The sequence below is a fragment of the Micropterus salmoides genome, unplaced genomic scaffold, assembly GCF_014851395.1.
Source record: "Micropterus salmoides isolate LMB-PRFRI ecotype aquatic unplaced genomic scaffold, ASM1485139v1 Ms_hic_scaffold_22, whole genome shotgun sequence".
Lineage (NCBI taxonomy): Eukaryota > Metazoa > Chordata > Actinopteri > Centrarchiformes > Centrarchidae > Micropterus > Micropterus salmoides.
Window position 1 is genome coordinate 6,137,521 of NW_024041373.1, and position 19,040 is coordinate 6,156,560.

A 19,040-nucleotide genomic window follows, 5' to 3' on the forward strand; every position below is an offset into this window, starting at 1 on the left:
TACTGAATCTAAAGTCAAATAGTACAAAAGGGCAAAGTGCATGAACAGATTTACATTATTTGTAGGTGTATTAGAAAACAATGCAGCTTGAAGTCTGGCAGAGTTATCTAATGCAAAAAAACAAGCTAGGCCCATTTCTTTTTATCTTTATCTGGACAACTTGCAGAATCAGTGTCTCCGTGTGTGGAGACGGCTCCTGAAAGTCCAACCAACTCTCTCTATGCTTTGTCCAAATCCTATCAGATGTTATACAAATCGCTTTGCCAACTGTGGAAGGTGCCAAACTCAGTCATTTGAAATAATGATTTAAATAAATTATTGATATTCAGATTTAAAAATACTTGTACCATGTATTTCATTATCTAAAATTAGTCTAACCAAATAACAAAATGGGAAAGAGTCTTATCAATAAACCATTCCAGCAGATTAAACACTTGCTGTACCCAAGTTTACATACAATGATCGAGTGATTAAACTAAACACTGGTTCAGCATAAAGGCTATTCAGCTAATGCAAAATAACTATAAAAAGCTTTGTTTAGGCTAATCCTGCCCCTGTAGAGATCTGCATATTTGAAAAAGCAAAAAAGTCATCTGATCATCTTATCTCTTCATGTAAATTGCAAAGCATAATCATCCAAACAGGAAAGCTGCAGCGCTGCCAGAGCATGGCAGTGAATAACAGATTGGGTAAACAAATTCATTGCATTTTGGAAGTAAGCCTGTGGCTCGATAAAGTTGCACCTGGATGCAGTGCAATTTTCATGTTTTTGGCATTTATTGAGGATGAAGTTGGACGTGCACCTAAAATACAAACATTACATAATAATGTGTTACTTTTTAATTTGGTAGTTGTGGAAAATTACAAGGCAAGAGGACGGTATGTATGTTTTTAAACAATTATTATGAAACATATAATTCTTTTGCTATTAAGCATGTCATTTGATGATTTTATTATTAGTTAATAATAGTTTGGTTCTGTGTAGCAAGATACATGATTAAAACATTATCAAATATTAGAAATGCATTATACTTCATATGCATAGTAAGGCCTTGGATGACAGTAAAATATACACTGATTATTATAGAATGTATTAAGTTTATTAAGAGCATCCTCTCCAAATCCTTTATCTTTTGGATCTCTTGAATATTTGATTTTTTGTTGTGCAGCTGCACATCTCATTAACCAAAATTAGATATTTGTCATTATTTGTGTGGGAGTAGTCAAAACACTATAGGAGCAGAATTTCTGCTGTTTGTTCTATAGCCTACTATAGGCTTGAACAGTATACTACAAGCAATCATAGATAGTGTATATACTCTATAGATAGTGTACACTCTATAGTATAGTTATTAGAAATATTATAGTGTTATATAGTTTATAATGTGGTACTATATACAGTAGTCACCTACATCATATAGATATAGAGCATCTGTGACATAGCTGCACTATTTTAATTAAAAATACAGCAAATTTTCAACAATCTGGTAGCTGAAATTAGTTGAATATTCAGCCGGCAATCTGGGTTGTCACAGTATTACTAACTCTCTTAATATCTCTTTCAAACACATATATTTTGTCTTTTCCCCTAGTCTCAAAAGGACCCTAGTTAAAGATCAATAAAGAATCCACAATGGGAGCAACATCACAGTGAAATGTTATTATACTGTATGCTATTTAAATGTGTATATAGCAATGAGAAAACCCCACTGTGAGAATACCTGACAAGTTTCATAATACTTTGCCATTTATGTAATACTCCCCATGAAAAAAGACGACCCGCCTGCCATGCGGTCCCTTCAGTTTTCCTCTCGTCGCTGACGGTCACATTTCACAGCGGGACCAACGCAGAACAGCAGGCTAAAATGGCTAAAAGTGATGGATGCGATTACTTTAGAAGAACCAGCCTGTTTTGGATTGTCTCCGTCACACTCGGCATGGGATATTACACTGTAAGTTCATTAAATCAGCTATAACCGAAGTAAAACAGATTAAGGACTAAAGAAGTGTTGGCCGTTATTTCTCCAGGTGTTTAAATGCCACCGTGTTGTGTTGCGGATAATGTCCTCCGGGTTGTTTAACGTTAATATTCTCAAAATTCACTTTCTTTTTTCCCCTGTTCTGTCATTTAACACATTTTGTGAAAATGTTCGGCAAAGTAATCTTCGAGGTCAATGCCAAGTCACTGCTTTGATAGCGAACGGTAATCTTATCGGGATTCATTCAGTGCTCTGTAAGAGGTCAAACAAACTTTTGTGCAAAGTCCAGTGGACATGTTAGCTAGTACTGTAGCAGCTAACTCCGGCTAATGTTTGTTCCGATGCCACACGAGAACGTGCCAAACTCCATTTAAAATATGATAACGGTTTAACCGTTTAACGGTTTATTCCGTGATTAAATACACCACATGCTAACCTTAACTGTCCGAAATGTGTTGCTGTGCTGGGCAGAAAGGCAGCACGTAACCTTTTTACGTGTAATTCTACATGTAAATTGTGAACGAAATGACCAATTTACAACAAAGCTGTTTGTAAACTTGTTTCATAATCAATAATAGTTGAAGTAACACAGTTCAGCCTTCAAGTGTGTGTCTGACATCCAAACCTTAAATGAACTGCAGCCTCGGGGCAGTGGGGCCCTTCCAACAATATCCCTTTGTGTTTGCCATGCACAAGTCATAGTCCATATGGACACATACCTGACATGTCACAGGTGGACAGCAGAGGACCACAGCAGTAGGGCACAATGCTATGTTATGTCATGTAGATTTCACTGTGATTTGTGTCTTTATATGCAGCTCATTTGTGTCTTTATGCTATATTTTTACTTTTTTTTTTTCATTGTTATTTCATTATTTAAATGTGTCAAGAGGTATAGATGTCTAAGTAGGCAAATTAAAGCCAGTGAGTGTGGCTTGAAACTTTTCTTTTGCTACGATACACAGAATAAATTCATATGATGGGACAAAATGGAAAAACTAAAACATTCAGGTCAATGTTAAATTGTATTATGTTTCATATATCTTTATTTTACTTTAATATGCTGTTATATTCACTGATTTATTTGAGGTGAATTATCATTTGAATTAGTATCATAATGACTTGAAATTAATAACTGATGAAAGTGTTTGAATGGCAAAGAATGAGATGCAGTGTCAAAAAGTGTCTGCTCCCGAACCCTTATTCAAAATGGAATGTTCTGTCTGTAGAGATCAGATGAAGTAGTTGTAAGCTGAAGCAGATTTCAGTTTGTATAAAGGCTGAGGAAAAATCTGCTTCTGACAGTAACAGAAGATATGGAGTCAGATTTAGAGCCTAGGACACACATCTACTCAAACAGTCTCACATGACAAAACTTAAACACCAAATGGTGCAGAACTGATCCCCCTCCAGAACCAGTGGCATATCTTCCAACAAGGCTGCCCTTTGCTGCACATACAGCAGTTATAGTCATGAACCAAATTGCTGCATAGAGCCATTGCCAGGGCCATTCCAGGAAACATGATACAGTTCATTGTTGTCACTGTGCATCTTCTAATTAAAACAAGAACTCACTGCCTCAGAGCAGACAGATGGTAGTTAGTGTCAACCAGCTCCGGACTTTCCACTATTCTAAATGGAGCTGAACAGTGGGGACTACAGAGTCAGCTTTCATAGGAAGAACCAGTCACGCTTAGGTCTGCTGTATGCTATGCAATGCATGCCAAATTATTTACTTAAATGTCATCTTCAAAGTCAGTTTAGGAATCTCTGAAAGTTCTGAGTAATGCCTTTTGGGTTAAAGCAAGTATGAAAAGGTCAGAGTGGTATATAGCTAACAAAAGACACATTCTTTGATTACAGCAAGGTTTAGGATATATGGCTTAATGTTGAACTACTCTGACTGTATTTTGCAGTGCACCGTGTTTGTGCCAGAAAAAATCCCATTTGAGGAGCTTGGTCCGTTTGGCAGCTTCTGCAGATACCTTGTGGTTAACCATGCTGACATTATGTATAAAGGGTAAGTGATTTGAAACACGGTGTCTCCTGTTGGCATGAGAAATATTTTTGTTAAGTGTTGACACACTGAATTTTGGTAGATCCCCTAGAAAGCATTGTTTCTGTACCTACAGTTTGCACTAATAAAAATGTTGAGATTTTCCCTAGTTAGAAGGAAAGGCTGAGCACTTCTCCAGATTTTCTTTACAGCACAGCAAAACAATGACAATCAAATGATGTGTGAAATACCCTCACAGGACTGAAATACGCTGTTCAATCAACTCCAGCCTTAATGTTTTTCCCTGTTTACAGATCGTTACCACCCCTTCCACTGGTAGAGCACTTTGCTAATTAGTCGTTTAAGTCACATGACCTCCTTTTACCAGCAGTAGAGCAATCAAAAGATAATGTTTTGTTGTTTTAGTCATGTGACGTACAAGACAGCCGAGTGTTTTGTAAAACAAGGGCTGAGCTGGAAGGCACCGTTTGGTCTTTGGTGGTTTGGAGTTGATTATTTTTTTTTTTTTCAGGCTGGCATGTGACTCCACTTAATTCAGCTCTCTGTGATGGAGCAGCAGCTGGGGGTTACTCATATTTGCATTGGGAAAAACAAAGCGTGGTGTGACGTGTCACCATGTTCTCAGGCCGCACTGCTGTCTGAATTTAGAACTAAAGACTGTAATCACTTAATCAATCTCATGATTATTGTTGAATTGAGTCTAACACATTCCTCTGTGGTACAGGTGGTGGGCTGCCTGGGCTGTCCACCTTTTTGAGGCCTGTTTTGCACTGAAGGTGTGCAGGTAAGTATGACAAGATCCTGATTGTCCACTAGATGGTGCTGTAATCAAAACAGCATTTTAAACCCGTTCTCCTCGACTTCTAAAAGGAAAGTGGGCCTTCTTAAAAGCATAATCATCAAAGCCCCAAAACTCATACACACTATTCATATCATATGTCAATATAAATGAATGCCCAAAAGCCTTTATCATGTTTCAACTTGTCATCAGGGACATTATCATTTCGTAACAATAAAACAATTGCATCAATAAATAAGCTATTCTTGAATGGCATCTGTCTAATTTCCATCTTTTATTACTGTAATATGGAAAGTAAATATAAACCAAAATGTACTAAAAGAGTCTTTGGAAGTCTTTATTTAAGGAACAATATTTTTTCATTCATCACTTAGCGACCCATTTCAGCATAAGAATTGGGGTTTCACGGTTTAATGGTTTTGCAAACCGTACTAAATTGAGAGCCATGGGGGTGAGCTATCATTGTTTGTACACAACGAAGCAGCTTCTAGCCTGACTTTTGTTCATCGTTTCTTCTCTCTGTCCCTGCAGTAACAAAGGTATTGACAACGTGGCCTCTCGCTGCCTGTGGTTTGTCCAAACCTTTCTGTTTGGCTTCGCCTCCCTCGGCCTGCTCATCAAGTACGACCCCAAGCGTCCCAAGCAGCACTGATGTCAGTCTGGGAAGCCTAAAGAACAACACTGCAAGAGCTGAATCCAGAAGAACAATTGATTCCTTGTGCCTCTTCTTCTTCCACTTTCTCTTTGATATGAAATCCTGCTGAGGGGGCAAGTGGAGGAAGACACTTCAGCCTTTTCTTTTATACTGTTCCTTTAACATGAAAGTATTGAGGTGAACACTACATTTTTTTCTTACTTAGTTTATAGTATTTGCTGTGTTCCCATGAGGGACATGCATCTCCATTTCATTCCATTGATTGTCTATTAATAAACCATAGAAAGCACAGTTGTACCTTTTTTTTTTTTTTTTTTTTTTTTTTTTAATTTTATAAATAATAATTTAACATTTGTATTGATAATAATATTAACAGAAATGATTTCAACATCAAAGTTACCTCGATGATTGTATCTTGATGCCCTTGGCTGAATATTTAGGGGAATCTTCTGTGAAATTGTTTTGTACCCTCATCATGATGTTTACATTCAGCCTGGGAGATGGCTGCAGGGATATTTTCTGAGCTGCTGTGATAAACATAACATCAAACTGGTTGGCTGCAGATGGTACGCTGTCATCAGCCTCACAAGTATAGAGAGCGGCTGTATGCATTTTAAATCTGCATCTGCCTTTCTTATACTGAAGTGCTTTGAGTTCAACTTTTTAAAATACAGACTGGAAGATTTTAGTTTGTTAACACTGCAAAATAAAGAGTGACTTACAAACTGCATGAAATCTCTTTTGTTGCATTGTTTTTATTCCTCTAAACAAAATGCTCTGACTTTGTCCTATATCCAGTTGAATTAACCGCATAATCACAAATCTTTGCTGAGGCATAGCAGTGCTTTGAGCTAAATGCTAACATCAGCATGCAAACAATCTCAATGCTAACGTGTTGAGATGTTTTGCAGGTATAATGTTTACCATGTTCATCATTTTAGTTTAGCATGTTAGCTTGCTAACCTTTACTAATTAGCACTCTGCACAAAGTAGCTACAGCTGGGGCTTATTTGAATGTCATGAGTTTTGCAGGTCAAACTAAAACTTGGGATTGATGATGGTGCTAGATAAAAGTGATTACAGTTCACCCTGTGGGGAACATGACTGTGTAACAAATTAGAGTTGTTTCAATCAAATTACAATCAAAACCACAAATGCCAACCCCATGGTGGCAGGAGAAGAAAAGTCTCTTGTATGCATCCTCTGGGGACAGGAATGTCTCTACAAAATATCATGCAAATCCATCCAATAGTTGTTGGAAATATTTCAGACTGGACCAAAACAGTGCACGAACCGAAACACATTGCCATCTCCACAGCCATTCTGCAAGCTTGGCTAAAAACATGAAAATACATGAATGGCATTCATACCATGTCATACCATGGACATCCTGGATTTAAACCTGCAGTAACTATTTACTGGCCATTCAAGAGCAGCAGAAAACTGATAGATTTGTTATGTTATTACATATCCAGCAGACACAGAGCAACATACGTATTCATTTTAAATCATGTTTCAAATGTCTGACAAATGTAAGTCAAATATTCACTCCCCTAAAACTCTCCACAGAGCGAAGGGGAACTGCAGAGTTGGGTAGGAATTTTCTGTAGGATCATCACTGCTAGCAACCCCTTTCACATTTACAGTCATCTGATCCATTGTTAATACAAAGATATTAATTTTAGCATCTACAGCTGTTCCAGCTAACATTTAAGTACACAATATTACTCCCACTTGGTCTTATAAATCACGTGTTTTAATGTTGTTTAATCACACACTTTCTGCAGGAGAAGGCGTTAGTGTCACACATGTAAACAGTGTGACGTCGTCCGAACGAGGCTGAACCAGTAGCACAGGGTCACGCTGTCCTCTGCTTATGAACTTAAGAGCATTAGCCGTCTTAAACAGCCCAGTCTCCACCAGCCATTAATCAGGGATGGATAGTTCAGAAACAACTTACTTTTTAAACCCTGTCTCGATCAGAAACAAGTAGAGAAAAATATTACATAGAATTACAGCACAATTTGAGATCTCTCTATTCCCCCCCCCTCCCCCAAAATATCACAAAATGGTCAGAACAGGTGATAGAATTGGTCCATTTTTATTTGGAGAACACTTACTTGGATTGACTCTACCTCTCGGACAGTATAAACAGAGAAATATATACAACAGATTAAAAACAATATGGATTGAAAAATACATATTTTATCCTGTTGGTTTAGTCAGATATATAGTGTGTACTTACTTTAGAAAGAGGCCACTAAAGGAGTAAGCCTGCGTCTACAGTGTATGATTCATACACAGTTTACTAATGGTAAACTGAAAGAACTATGTTCCTCCTCTGAATGCAGCCTAACCACTTTACTGTACTTACAGGGTGCTATGATTAAAGAACAATAGCAGCATAAGCAGTATCAGTAATATGAATGGTATTTTCTCTATAATCTCAAGGCTTCATGTATACACTTAGGTTTGCTTAACAGCCGTTGTCTTAATGAGATTCCTATAACAGAGTTCATATATCATAGTAGTGTATGTTACAGGATGTGTTTGCATGTCATCTCACATTTTATGAATATATGTCACTTCCTCTTCTCGTTTAGTTTTCTATTACAAATATAGTTTGTGTTGTTGTTGTGATCACCGGTCCAGCCAGCATATAGAGGGGTAGCGCTCACTCAGAGTCTTGCGCAGCTGAGCGCTCTGTGTCTTATCCCTGGTTTCCACCACACACTCCACCTATCACACACACACAGAGATACAGTTAGCACTCTGACACACACACTAGAATTAGGGCAGCGAGCAGGTTGCCATTTAATTATACAACACCTTTCACCTTTTGACACTGCTGGGGAATTAATATAGTGCCAATTTGTCAGTGTAGTCTGTAGAGGCAATAATGCAGAATCAGGACACCATGAGACAGTTCTGCTTGTTCCTAAAGCAATTTAACAGCTTCATTAAGTCTTTTAAACAAGAATAAGGCCATTCTAGTAAAAATGAACAGTTTATTAGCACTGGAAGTCATCTCTCACCAGTGGCAGGTTTTTTTTTCATTTGTGTCAAGGAAAAGATTTTAAAGCGAGGCTATGTAACATTTGCTGAACAACAACGATAATGGTAAAGTAGCGCATGTAGAGAAGAGCCATAAAGTTAGTAAACACTTTGCAAACACTGGCTAACATTAGCTACCATGAGTTAATGGTCATACCAGAACAAGGAAGGCTGCAGCAGTAATGCAATCCATCATAACATAAAAAGCTCATACTACCTTATTATGCTAGTAGAGCACTGCGCTCCCAGAATGCAGGGTTACTTGTGGTTCCTAGAGTCTCCAACGGGAATTTTGGGAACCAGAGCCTTCAGTTATCAAGCTCCTCTCCTGTGGACTCAGGTCCCAGTTTGGGTTCGGGAGCCAGACACAATCTCCACATTTAAGAGTAGGCTTAAGACTTTCCTCTTTGATAAAACTGGCTCAGGTGAGTCCTGAACCAGCCCTTAGTTATGCTGTGGGTCTAGACTGCCAGAAGCCCTCCCATGATGCACTGAGCTCCTCTCTCATCCTCTCCCTCTCCATCTGAATGCATTCTTTTCCCATTAATGCATGTTACTAACTTGACTTCTTCCTTTTCCCGTAGATTTTCTTGCCACTGTTGCCAAGTGCTTGCTTATGGTGGGAATTGTTAGGACTCTGTAAATAATATTACAAAGAGTATAGTCCAGAACTGCTCTATATGAAAAGTGCAGTGAAATAACCTGAATTAAATTCAGTTCAGTTAATTTCAATTATTAAATTATTTTAGGCAATGATTATGACACGGCACCTATAGAAAGGTTTTCTGAATTGTAACTAATGTCTTTATTAATGGTTAATAAATAATTTATTAAAGGTGTTTATGAACCTATTTGGTAGTAATGCAGTTATGAATATTGCCAAGTCATTATTAAACACGTATGGGTGTATCACTTTCAAATAGGCCATCAAGTCTGCAGTTATTAATGTGAATAAGTCTTTAATATAGGGTTTTGAGCCATCAAATATGCAGTTGTTAGTAAGTTATTGGTAAATGGATTTTGGTCTATATCATCTGCCGCCCGTTTCCAGAGATTCTTCATAGCCTGGCAACCCAACAAATACATTTTTAATGGATTATAAGTGACCTATTCATCATCAGTAAATTATTGTTAAATTATCAACAAAGCCTTAAAGTTGTAAAGTTACAGCTTTACAAAAGGTGCCTTATTAGAAAGTGGTACCAACATTTCTTACAATATGCGCATAGGTCTTCTCCAAATACAGAATAAATATCTCTTGATTTGTATTTTTGGCCCTCTTAGTCACACAACGTTTTCCTGCCTACTCAAAGCCATACGTTCCATGGCAATGAAGGAAAAGTAGATGAGCGGATTGAAGAGGAGGAGGAAAAGAACGAGGTGAAGAGGAGAGATTAGTCGCCTACCTTTGCCTTGAAGAGGTCTGACTTGTCACTTTGTCTCCGATGGCAGACGTCCAACAACCTGGGAGGGAAAAGAGAGAGAGTAAAGAATTAAAGGTGGCATCAAGGGACGTTAGACACAAAACAGATTGGAGCCTTTGCATGAAACAACTAAGTAAATAATCTTTAAATGGACAGGTGTTGACTCTACCTGACGTCCTCTCTGGACAAGACGTCCAGCAGCCTAGCCATGTCTCCTGGCCATTCTCCCAGCTGCACAGAGAACTTACTGACCCGATCGTCCAGCACCAGGGCTCGGTCCACGCACTGCCTCACCAGCTCCAGCTCCATGTTTGCGCTGCTCACCACTACAGCGACCCTACAGCACACACACACACACACACACACAGACACACAGACACACACAGACACACACACACACACACAGACACACACACAGACACACACAGACACACACACAGAGACACACACAGGGGAGTCTTGTTTCATCTGCAGCCAAACGGATTAGCTCTACTGACATCGCAGTATTGCCAAAATGTCAGCTTTTCAGGCATAAAGAAAAATGTCTCAGCTGTCACAGAGGACTATATTTAAAATGAGGGTTTTTACATTGATTAAAAACTTTTGGATCTTCTATAAACATAAACAGGAACACTTTGGAGTAGCTTTTAAAACCTTTAAAAGCCCTATAGGCTCAGAGATTCAATAAATCAACTCTGACCCACTTTTTGCCTCTCAGTTCTGGTAGTTGTCCAGCCAAGATGGCAGCCAGTCCCATGGCTCCCTCTGTGTCCACTGTGGAGCGTTCAAACTCCTGAAACCGCAGCATCGCCACCAGAGAGTCCTCCTCACTGAGAGGCGCAGGTGAAGAAAGAAAAACGAGTTATGGCAGTCTCGTCATTAAATCCCACACTTAGTTAACATGGAGAGGATTTCCACAGTCCAGTTACTTTTCACAGTTAGGTTTGATATGAGAAGATTTAGTCCAAAAAAATCAATGTCTGCATGGTTCGTAACAGTAAATCATCAGTAAATCAATCTGATTTTTAACACATATTTCCTCATGCAATGGATATCTAGTTTCTGAGTAAAACCATTGAAATGAAGCTTGAAAGTGTAAAGATGCAGTACCTGACAGAGATGACTTTATCTACTAGTTTCTTTGCCAGCTGGAAGGTGTTAACACCCAGCGAACGCCCCATAAGATCTGAGAACAGACAGAAGATCAACATGTGGTCAGCTACTGCTGGAGAGAAACTCAAAGGCCATATGACAGAAAAATGTGCAGTTAATGATGAAGTTTATTCAGCGTTTCCATGACAGTTCTGTACGGCATGTCTGGAACCAGGACCGACTAAAAACATTGAACTGAGTTTACCTCCATAGAGCTTCTTGTTGGTGTTGGTGTGTATGTCTTTGACTGGACTGTCAGTTTTCAGAGATTGTAGCAACAGCGGGAAACCTTCTGGTTCAATTCCCTGTTGAAAAAGGTCCATTCAGTTAGAATTGTTTTTAAAAGTTTTTATGATTATAGTAGGCTGTTTGTAGTTCACCTCATTACCACATGTATAAACAAGACTAAGATACAGTACTTTGACACAACAGTGCTTGGAGCTAAATGCTAACATCAGTACGCTAACATGCTCACAATGACAAGGCTAACATGCTGATGTTTAGCAGGTATAACATTTACCATGGTCACCATTTTAGCGTGGCATGTTAGCATGCTAACATGTGCTAATAAGCCCCAAACACAAAGTACAACTAAGGCAGATTTGAAAGTCAGTCTGCTCTAATGGCGTGGAATTCATTACCACGATTTTTGACCACAGAAAGTAGAAAAACATGATTTAAAACATTTACATTTCTTCATTTATCGCTATTATCCAAAGCGACTTACAATTGCTATACATGTCAGAGGTCGCACTGTAGCAAGAGGCTGCGCGCCTCTGGAGCAACGATTGATTAAGTGTCTTGCTCAGAGACACAATAGTGGATGAGTCACAGTGGGAATTGAAGCCGGGTCTCTCACTCCAAAGGCATGTGTCTTATCCACTGCGACATCACCACCCTAATAAAATGTTAAGATTAAATGTATTTACACAATAGGGCCTAATGTTTTTAATTATCGTGTTGTTTCGTTAGTATTGTTGAGTCTTATGGATGTCAGATGTCATGTGTCATGGTTGTTACTTAGTATTAATACATAAGTATTATAAATACATTATGTGAAAATAAACAAATACCATCTATGGGAAGGTTGGTACCTTAATAAATCTCCATGTGGCATTTTTTTATGTTCACTACTGGGTAAAACCTGGCAGTAAATTTGATTGATTGCTTTATCATGCACAGGGATATTGCTTTATGATTGAAAATAGAAGCAGGGCTGTTCTGTTCCTCCAGTGTAAACAGAGCTAAAGCTGTCAGAGTTTCAGCTGTGGGCAGACAGTGGAACAAAGGAGAACACTTCAAATACATTTATCTTGTTAAAGAAAACCAAGCTGAATGGAAAAACACGCTTGGCTCAACGTCAGGGAGCTGTAGGAGGGTCTGTGGGAAATGTGACCTCATTTTAAGAAGCTGCTCTAACAACACTACTGTTGTGAGACAGAAGCTACAAAATAGCTTATCTTATACATTATAGTTGACAGTGAAATACTGATGTTTATAAATTCTGCCTCAGTGAATTACTAAAATCTAACTTCCGAGCATCTACTTACTATGACAAGAATTCGTGAGTTGAGGTGTTTGATGGCTGCGGCTGTACCAGCCAGTAGACCATACTGTCCAGCTGCAGGAACAACCACTGCGTCCAGTTTGGGCACTTGCTCATAAATCTCCATGCCCACAGTGCCCAATCCTGCCAGGTACGCTGCACTTTCATCTCTGGGCATCAGAAAACAGACACAGAAAGAAAGAATACATCAGGTGAAGGACTCCTGTCCTGATGATCAGCAGACCTCATTGGTTTCAGAAGGTTTCCTTATTTACCCGTTCTCGTCTATGTCCCTCCAGTTATTCTGCACTGTGTACAAAGATAGCAGACTTGATTTCGACAGATGAGAGAAGTAATACACTACTAGTTATGAAAGCATTGGGAAATTGCAGCATAAACATGATTGAAATTCATGAGCAACTTCCATTTCAGTATGCAAAAGCAGCCCTAGTGTTACACAACCCCTGACATTCAGTGTGTGCCATGGTTGTATTGGAATGAAATGGAAGTGTGAGTGCACACCGTTCACTATTTAAATCATGCACTTTTCAATGGAGAAACTAGATTTAAAGTGAGAGTTTGTGAGAATAAATAACACATTGTTCTTGTTATAAATAAAAAATGTAATTCATAAGAAAAAAATACACCTTCCCCCAATTCCCAAAAGAGTTTTTATTGCTACAGCCTTACTTGGTCTGGTATGACTAGTAGCTTATTGGGGCTAATGTTAGCAAGCCTTAGGTAAATACTGCCGTGTATCTGACTCTGTGTGGCTGACTTTATAACTCTCAATTGTGCTATTGGTACACTATGTTGTGGCATTTACCATTATCCTGTAATTGCCACTTGTGGCCACAGTGGCCACCACTGGCCAAACATTACATCACTTCAAACTGGTACTCCACTGATTTAGCATTGCATTCCTATAACATTGTCAAACTCACGATGGACGGTTAAAAAATGATCAAAATTGATGCTACAGGACCAGAGAGAGGTATCATCCTTTTTTTTATCTCACACATTCTTCTTTCTTGTTAACACCTGGCACCTACATTACCCACAATGCAATACGAACGTCAACAGTTTGGTCAGAGATTTGGGTGTGTTATGCTAGGCTAACATAGCCTGGAGTTACAAGAAGAGATGAGGAGCGGGTTACAGTGGTCTGGTAAGCGCTCTACCTTTTATTCTTTTTCAGACATGTTGTCTTCACCCCAACAGAAGCTGACTCAGGTGACATCACTTGAGGTGATCAGACTTCACACTCCCTATGGAGCCATAAAAGGCTTTATACAATTTTTTTGCATGTTTAGGTGAATTTCTCCAGTCAGTTACCTTAATCAAGGAACTGATCGAACCTGGGTCTCTCACACCATAGGCATGTGTCTTATCCACTGCCCCATCACCACCCCAACAAATCCCCCACATTTGGACATGTCATAAGGTGGAAATCACAGGTGTAATTAATAACATTAACAACAGTTCCAGGGTCCTGTTATGGTGCATAGTGGCTGTATATATATATATATATATACAACACACACACATATATATATATATATATATATATAATACATTGTATTTTTCTATTCTATTTTTTCTTTTTGTTATCTGTTATTATCAGTTGTGTTACATTACATCTGGAGCTCGATCTTATCTTATCTTACCCTAATGTTAATAGTTACATCTGTGCTTTTCCCACTCTGACAAGTCAAAATGTCTGCCTGTCAAATTAAAAGAAAACAGCCAACTATGATTAAACTTGTTTTCTTGAATGCTTGTTTAAGTATTTCAGCAGGTTGTAAATTGGCATACATTTTCTAATTCTGTGTAAAAATACCACTATCCCTTGACAGTTGAGACACTAAATCTGTTTTGCTGCTGGTGCAGTAGCTTATGGTTGCAGTACAGGCAGACATATTGTGACGATATTGTGTGAAATGTGAGTATTAGTGGGACTGACTCTTCCAGGTAGAGGTATCCGTTCTCTTTGGCCAGATGGCAGGCGTGGTTCTGGGAGTCGTGACCGGTGCTGCCGTAGGAGATGACCATGGCGCCGTAGTCTCTGTAGATCCTGATGCGAGGTGAGGAGCAGCAGGACGGCATGATGACAAACACTGGGATCTTCAGCTGCACTGCATGGTGCGCCACAGCCATGGAGAAGTTACAGTCGGTGGCCACAATCACACCCTTCCTCTGCTGCTCCTGCAGGGAAATAAACGTGTGCTTGAGTTACATTTACATATCATGTAAACATAGCAAACATCAATAGATTCAGTGGAAGTCGATAAAAACCATTTACAACATGATAATCACTGTTCTGCAGGGAGTCATGTGCAGGACTATTTCTTTATATCTATTATATATTTTATGTTTTGGTTTTTAGACGGATTAAAAACAAAATATACTGTGTTGATTAGTGAGCTTTAGAGAGGAATAGAGGAGAGAGCCAGTCTAGCTGTTTCCCCATGTTTCCAGTCTTTATGCAAAGCTAAGATAACCCTATAACAAACAGTGGTATCAATCTTCTCATCTAATTCTCCACCAGAAAGCCAATAAGCATATTCCCTAAAAGTAGCAAACTGTTCCTTGAAAAGTCTTAAGAGTAATACACAATATATATTACATTACCACACAAGTACTTTCAGAAGTTACACTATGATATTATTCACTGAAGCAGGATGAACACCTTTCTGTAATTTGTTTAGGTTGGTTTCTGGTCTTAAACCTGCCACATGAAGTGTACATACACAGTCAAGTCATAATCAACTTCAAATTGGCCATGTGATATAGCCTTTTCTTTAGCCAGTTTTTCCTCAAAGTTTAGACCGCAATTCCCATGATACCCGATGGTTCCTCTCACAAAGATCTTTGCATAGCTTTACTGATAAGGATAAAGAAGTTGGAACTAATTCCTTCATCACCACGTGTCCTCGCCAGAAACTCTAACTCGCTTAAACTTCAGAACTTGTGAGAAACTCAAAAACAAACATTTGCTGTTAGTCCATTCATACTGTTGGCAACGACTGAAATTCATTTCTCGCAGCTGTCTGAGAGAAATCAGACTCACTTGCTTATAGACATACAGTATACACATGCCAAGGGTGACACATTTCCAAGCTGCACTCAGGCTATTTGTGTCACTACAGGCCAGTAATGGTCAGTTTGCACATGTGTGTCTGCACGAACACACAAATAGTAGATCACACTAGCTGTGACCCAACAGACAGGAAAGGATTATCCTCTCCCTCCCTCCCTTGTTTTTACCTGCGTGAGGGAGGTGAGCAGGTATAGGGCTCCTCGCTCCTTCACAGAGCCGGTGTAGTGCAGGTGCTCCTTCTTCAGGTAGATCTCCATCCCGTACTGTTTGGACAGTCTGGAGTACTGCACACAAAAGAGAAGCAGCATTTTAAGGGCAGCTCTATGTTTAATCTTGTGAGTGAATAGTGACTGCACAGTAGGTCACAAACTATTACTAATTATATTACAATATTTTTCTTCATTTTCATTCAAGTGGCAACCTAGATCATCAGTTACTTTTTTGAAATGATTTTATCCTCCGTGCAGTTTCTTTGATGAATTTATACGTGATGAATTTTGATTTGTATTTTGATGACTGGTCTGCTTGAAGCTCTTATTGGTTATTGTGTTCAAAATGTGTGGGTTGTATGTGTCCTGTGTTATGTTTTTTTTTATGTGTTTTAAATGAACACTCTCTGGAACCTGGTGAAGCCAAAGACAAGTTTCCAGAAATGGATAATAAAGTTTTTATCTATCTATCTAGAAGAGAATCATACTGGACATAAATTTGGATAGTACATCTTTATGCGTTTCTGTATTATAACGTTCAAGATTTGCACTTCACATTAATATTTTATGTATTTAGAACGACTTAATTAATTATTCATTCCCTATCGATGAAGTTATCACTAGAATCATGTCTGTATTTTATCGTATGTGTTCATATATTTAGTTGTTCAGTGAGGGCCAGTGGCCTACAGTTAATGGCCTACCTGTAAAACGTAGTGTAATCTAAGGCAACACCTCAGCCATAAATTCTACCTTTACGTGTTTAGTTTTGATTGACACTGTCAGGGAGATTTTACTTTAACTAAGTGTATATTATTGAGGTTGGAGTTTGCAGTGGTGTTAAAATGGACTGAATTATATTTTCTCATGCTTTGCTCAGAATATTTACAAACACACATTAATTATGTGTGCATTTATTCTGAAGAAACTCTGACTCTTAAAAAGATCAACTTTGGTTAAAATGTGATAGAGATGATGTTTGCGAGGTTTGAGAGGTCAGAGGTCACCCACCACTGTCTTTCACGTTGTTTCACGCTGTAAGGCCATGCTATGCTAGTGTACCGTGCAGGGCGTCTTCTGTATCTCGGTCTGGATCCTGAAGGCCGCGGCGCTGATGTCCTCAAAGCGGAGGTACTGGGTTGGAGGTCTGGGGACGATCCTGAACTCGCTAATGCGCCTGGTTTTGGGGGGCTCCATGAGGATGATCTCAGGACCCCCCACCACCTTGGTATCGTAGACCTTCACATCCCCATTGAGAAGATCCTCCTCGCCAAAGTCCTTCAGCCGCTCTGGTTCGATGAGGGTGGGTCTGCGGACTGCAGTGCCGTTACTGACAGGGCAGCATTTGTAAGAACCACCAGGCTGACTGGGGCCCAGACGCAACTCCTCTCTGGGAAAGAAACAGGCAGACATTAACTTTAACTTTCAAATTGGATACCCTGCATTTGAGAAAACTGACCTGCACATTTGATGATTGACTACACAAATGAGACTATTTAGGAATTTGAGTCCTTATCTATTTAAATCCTCACATTGTTACCAACTAAACACCCTGAATCCTGTGAGGCTGTCATTCTCACAGTGAGATCTTGTGATTCTATTTTTACATGTTGTAACTCAAGTTACATACAGTAAACTATATTTACAGTATTTTCAAGAGCTGCTTTTATTTTACTGCAGTATTACAATCTACTTGTATATTATATTTTGTCAAACTGTGTTTTCAGAAATCAAACCCAGATGATAAACAATTTACAAACATGGATGCTGTGAAAAAGATCATGTGAATTTGATAACTTCTTGAATTTAAAGGGATGTTTCTTAGCAGACAGCTGTGCATGTCTCATGAAGTAGGAACTTCCCCAAAACACATGAGTGCAAAGCCCTGGGAGACTTTTCTTTGTTATTTAATTTAAAACAAAATCTAGTAGAGGGTCTCTTGGAGCAAAATCTAACGAAGTAGAGTAGGGTGAACTCCTAATTAGAACCCCTAATTGAGAGAAATGAACCTAGAGCAATTTCATTCACACTCAGAGATATGCGGTGAGTCAAAGTGGATTGTCTGATAATGCATTTGCAGAAACATTGAAGCGAAAGCACACCATAGACAGGGCAGAGCGAAAATAAAACGAGGTTATGTCTGTCAATTTACAAATGAGAGTCTCAACTGGATATGAAGCAGAGTAGAAAGTAGTGATGTCTACAGCAGACAATATCAGTGAAACGCTTTCACGATTTTAGATGCTAACATCTAATGTCATCAGTGTACAGTGTTAGAGCTGCAAGAAACCATTGATCTGTTAACTTGCATACCTACACCACACATCACTGTGACTCACCAGATTCAGATACACTGAAACTGCAATCCAGATATCACTGTCATATTAGAATTTGATAATGGGTTAAAGTGACATTTCTAAAAAAAAAAAAAAACTGAAAATTGACCAGACCTGAGACCAGGCTACTCTACCCCTTCCCCCACATCCCCCGACCCCTCAGTCTAAGATGAATTGATTCACCTTTCGTGTCAACCCAGCTTCCACTCACTGTGACAGATTACATCTATGAGTCAACGTATGATTCATTGGGTCATTTAGCTCCTCTTTTTAGGACACACACAAACGATTAAAGAGGCAATTTAGGGCCAAAGGCAGGACAGTCTGATATAACAGCTCAGCAAATGGGCATTGAATATAATCAAATAGTACTATTCATTTAAATAGTTTAACTTCTTCCTAAGTCTACAGTCTCTACCTTCATTTCTCAAATGACATTGCATAAAACTGGATTAAACATCAGACTCGATTGTGGATATTTCTCTAACCACGTAGTTAATCAGGAGGCCCTTTACACAGTATAAACATAATAATAGGCTTACACCCTTTGGAGATTAACCTTGTTACTTAGCCACTAAGGCAGATAACAAATGGTTAATAGCTAAATTTGAAACTTTGAGTAAGGCTGTGCAGTGGAGCATTGCCAGTTGTATTCAGATCAGTATAAGCAAAAAGTTTTGTGTTTGTTTTTTTTTTACTTGTGCATGTGCGTGTGGGTGAGGTTTGCTGCATCATGATAGTGCAGATAGAGTTGAGTAACTCAAGAAGA

General features: G+C 38.9%; 2 protein-coding genes across 2 annotated transcripts; one reads left to right on the forward strand and one right to left on the reverse strand.

Annotated features, from left to right (window-relative positions):
* The first annotated feature begins 1,791 nt into the window (after window positions 1–1,791).
* Window positions 1,792–6,185, forward strand: tmem254 (transmembrane protein 254). Its single transcript, XM_038737747.1, has 4 exons — window positions 1,792–1,952; window positions 3,896–3,999; window positions 4,721–4,780; window positions 5,327–6,185. The coding sequence occupies exons 1-4, from the start codon at window positions 1,866–1,868 to the stop codon at window positions 5,445–5,447; spliced, it is 372 nt and encodes a 123-aa protein (XP_038593675.1). The 5' UTR covers window positions 1,792–1,865; the 3' UTR covers window positions 5,448–6,185.
* Window positions 6,186–7,535: 1,350 nt separating this feature from the next.
* LOC119917734 (L-threonine ammonia-lyase) lies at window positions 7,536–17,466 on the reverse strand. The gene is made up of 10 exons (XM_038738167.1): window positions 16,998–17,466; window positions 15,894–16,010; window positions 14,590–14,831; window positions 12,631–12,796; window positions 11,286–11,385; window positions 11,039–11,114; window positions 10,633–10,758; window positions 10,098–10,265; window positions 9,911–9,968; window positions 7,536–8,189 (listed from the first exon to the last, which is right to left on the reverse strand). Exons 1-10 carry the CDS (start codon window positions 17,346–17,348, stop codon window positions 8,091–8,093), a joined length of 1,503 nt encoding a protein of 500 aa, XP_038594095.1. The 5' UTR covers window positions 17,349–17,466; the 3' UTR covers window positions 7,536–8,090.
* Window positions 17,467–19,040: the final 1,574 nt, after the last annotated feature.

Coding starts and splice junctions, on each gene's coding strand:
- LOC119917734 (XM_038738167.1), bottom strand. CDS start 17,348: ATGTCTGCCTGTTTCTTTCCCAGAGAGGAGTTGCGTCTGGGCCCCAGT. Junction 10,759..11,038: donor GATAAAGTCATCTCTGTCAG/GTACTGCATCTT, acceptor TGCGCCTCTCAG/TGAGGAGGACTCTCTGGTGG. Junction 10,266..10,632: donor CCAGAACTGAGAGGCAAAAA/GTGGGTCAGAGT, acceptor TGTGTGCTGTAG/GGTCGCTGTAGTGGTGAGCA.
- tmem254 (XM_038737747.1), top strand. CDS start 1,866: ATGGCTAAAAGTGATGGATGCGATTACTTTAGAAGAACCAGCCTGTTT. Junction 4,000..4,720: donor GCTGACATTATGTATAAAGG/GTAAGTGATTTG, acceptor TCTGTGGTACAG/GTGGTGGGCTGCCTGGGCTG. Junction 4,781..5,326: donor TTTGCACTGAAGGTGTGCAG/GTAAGTATGACA, acceptor CTGTCCCTGCAG/TAACAAAGGTATTGACAACG.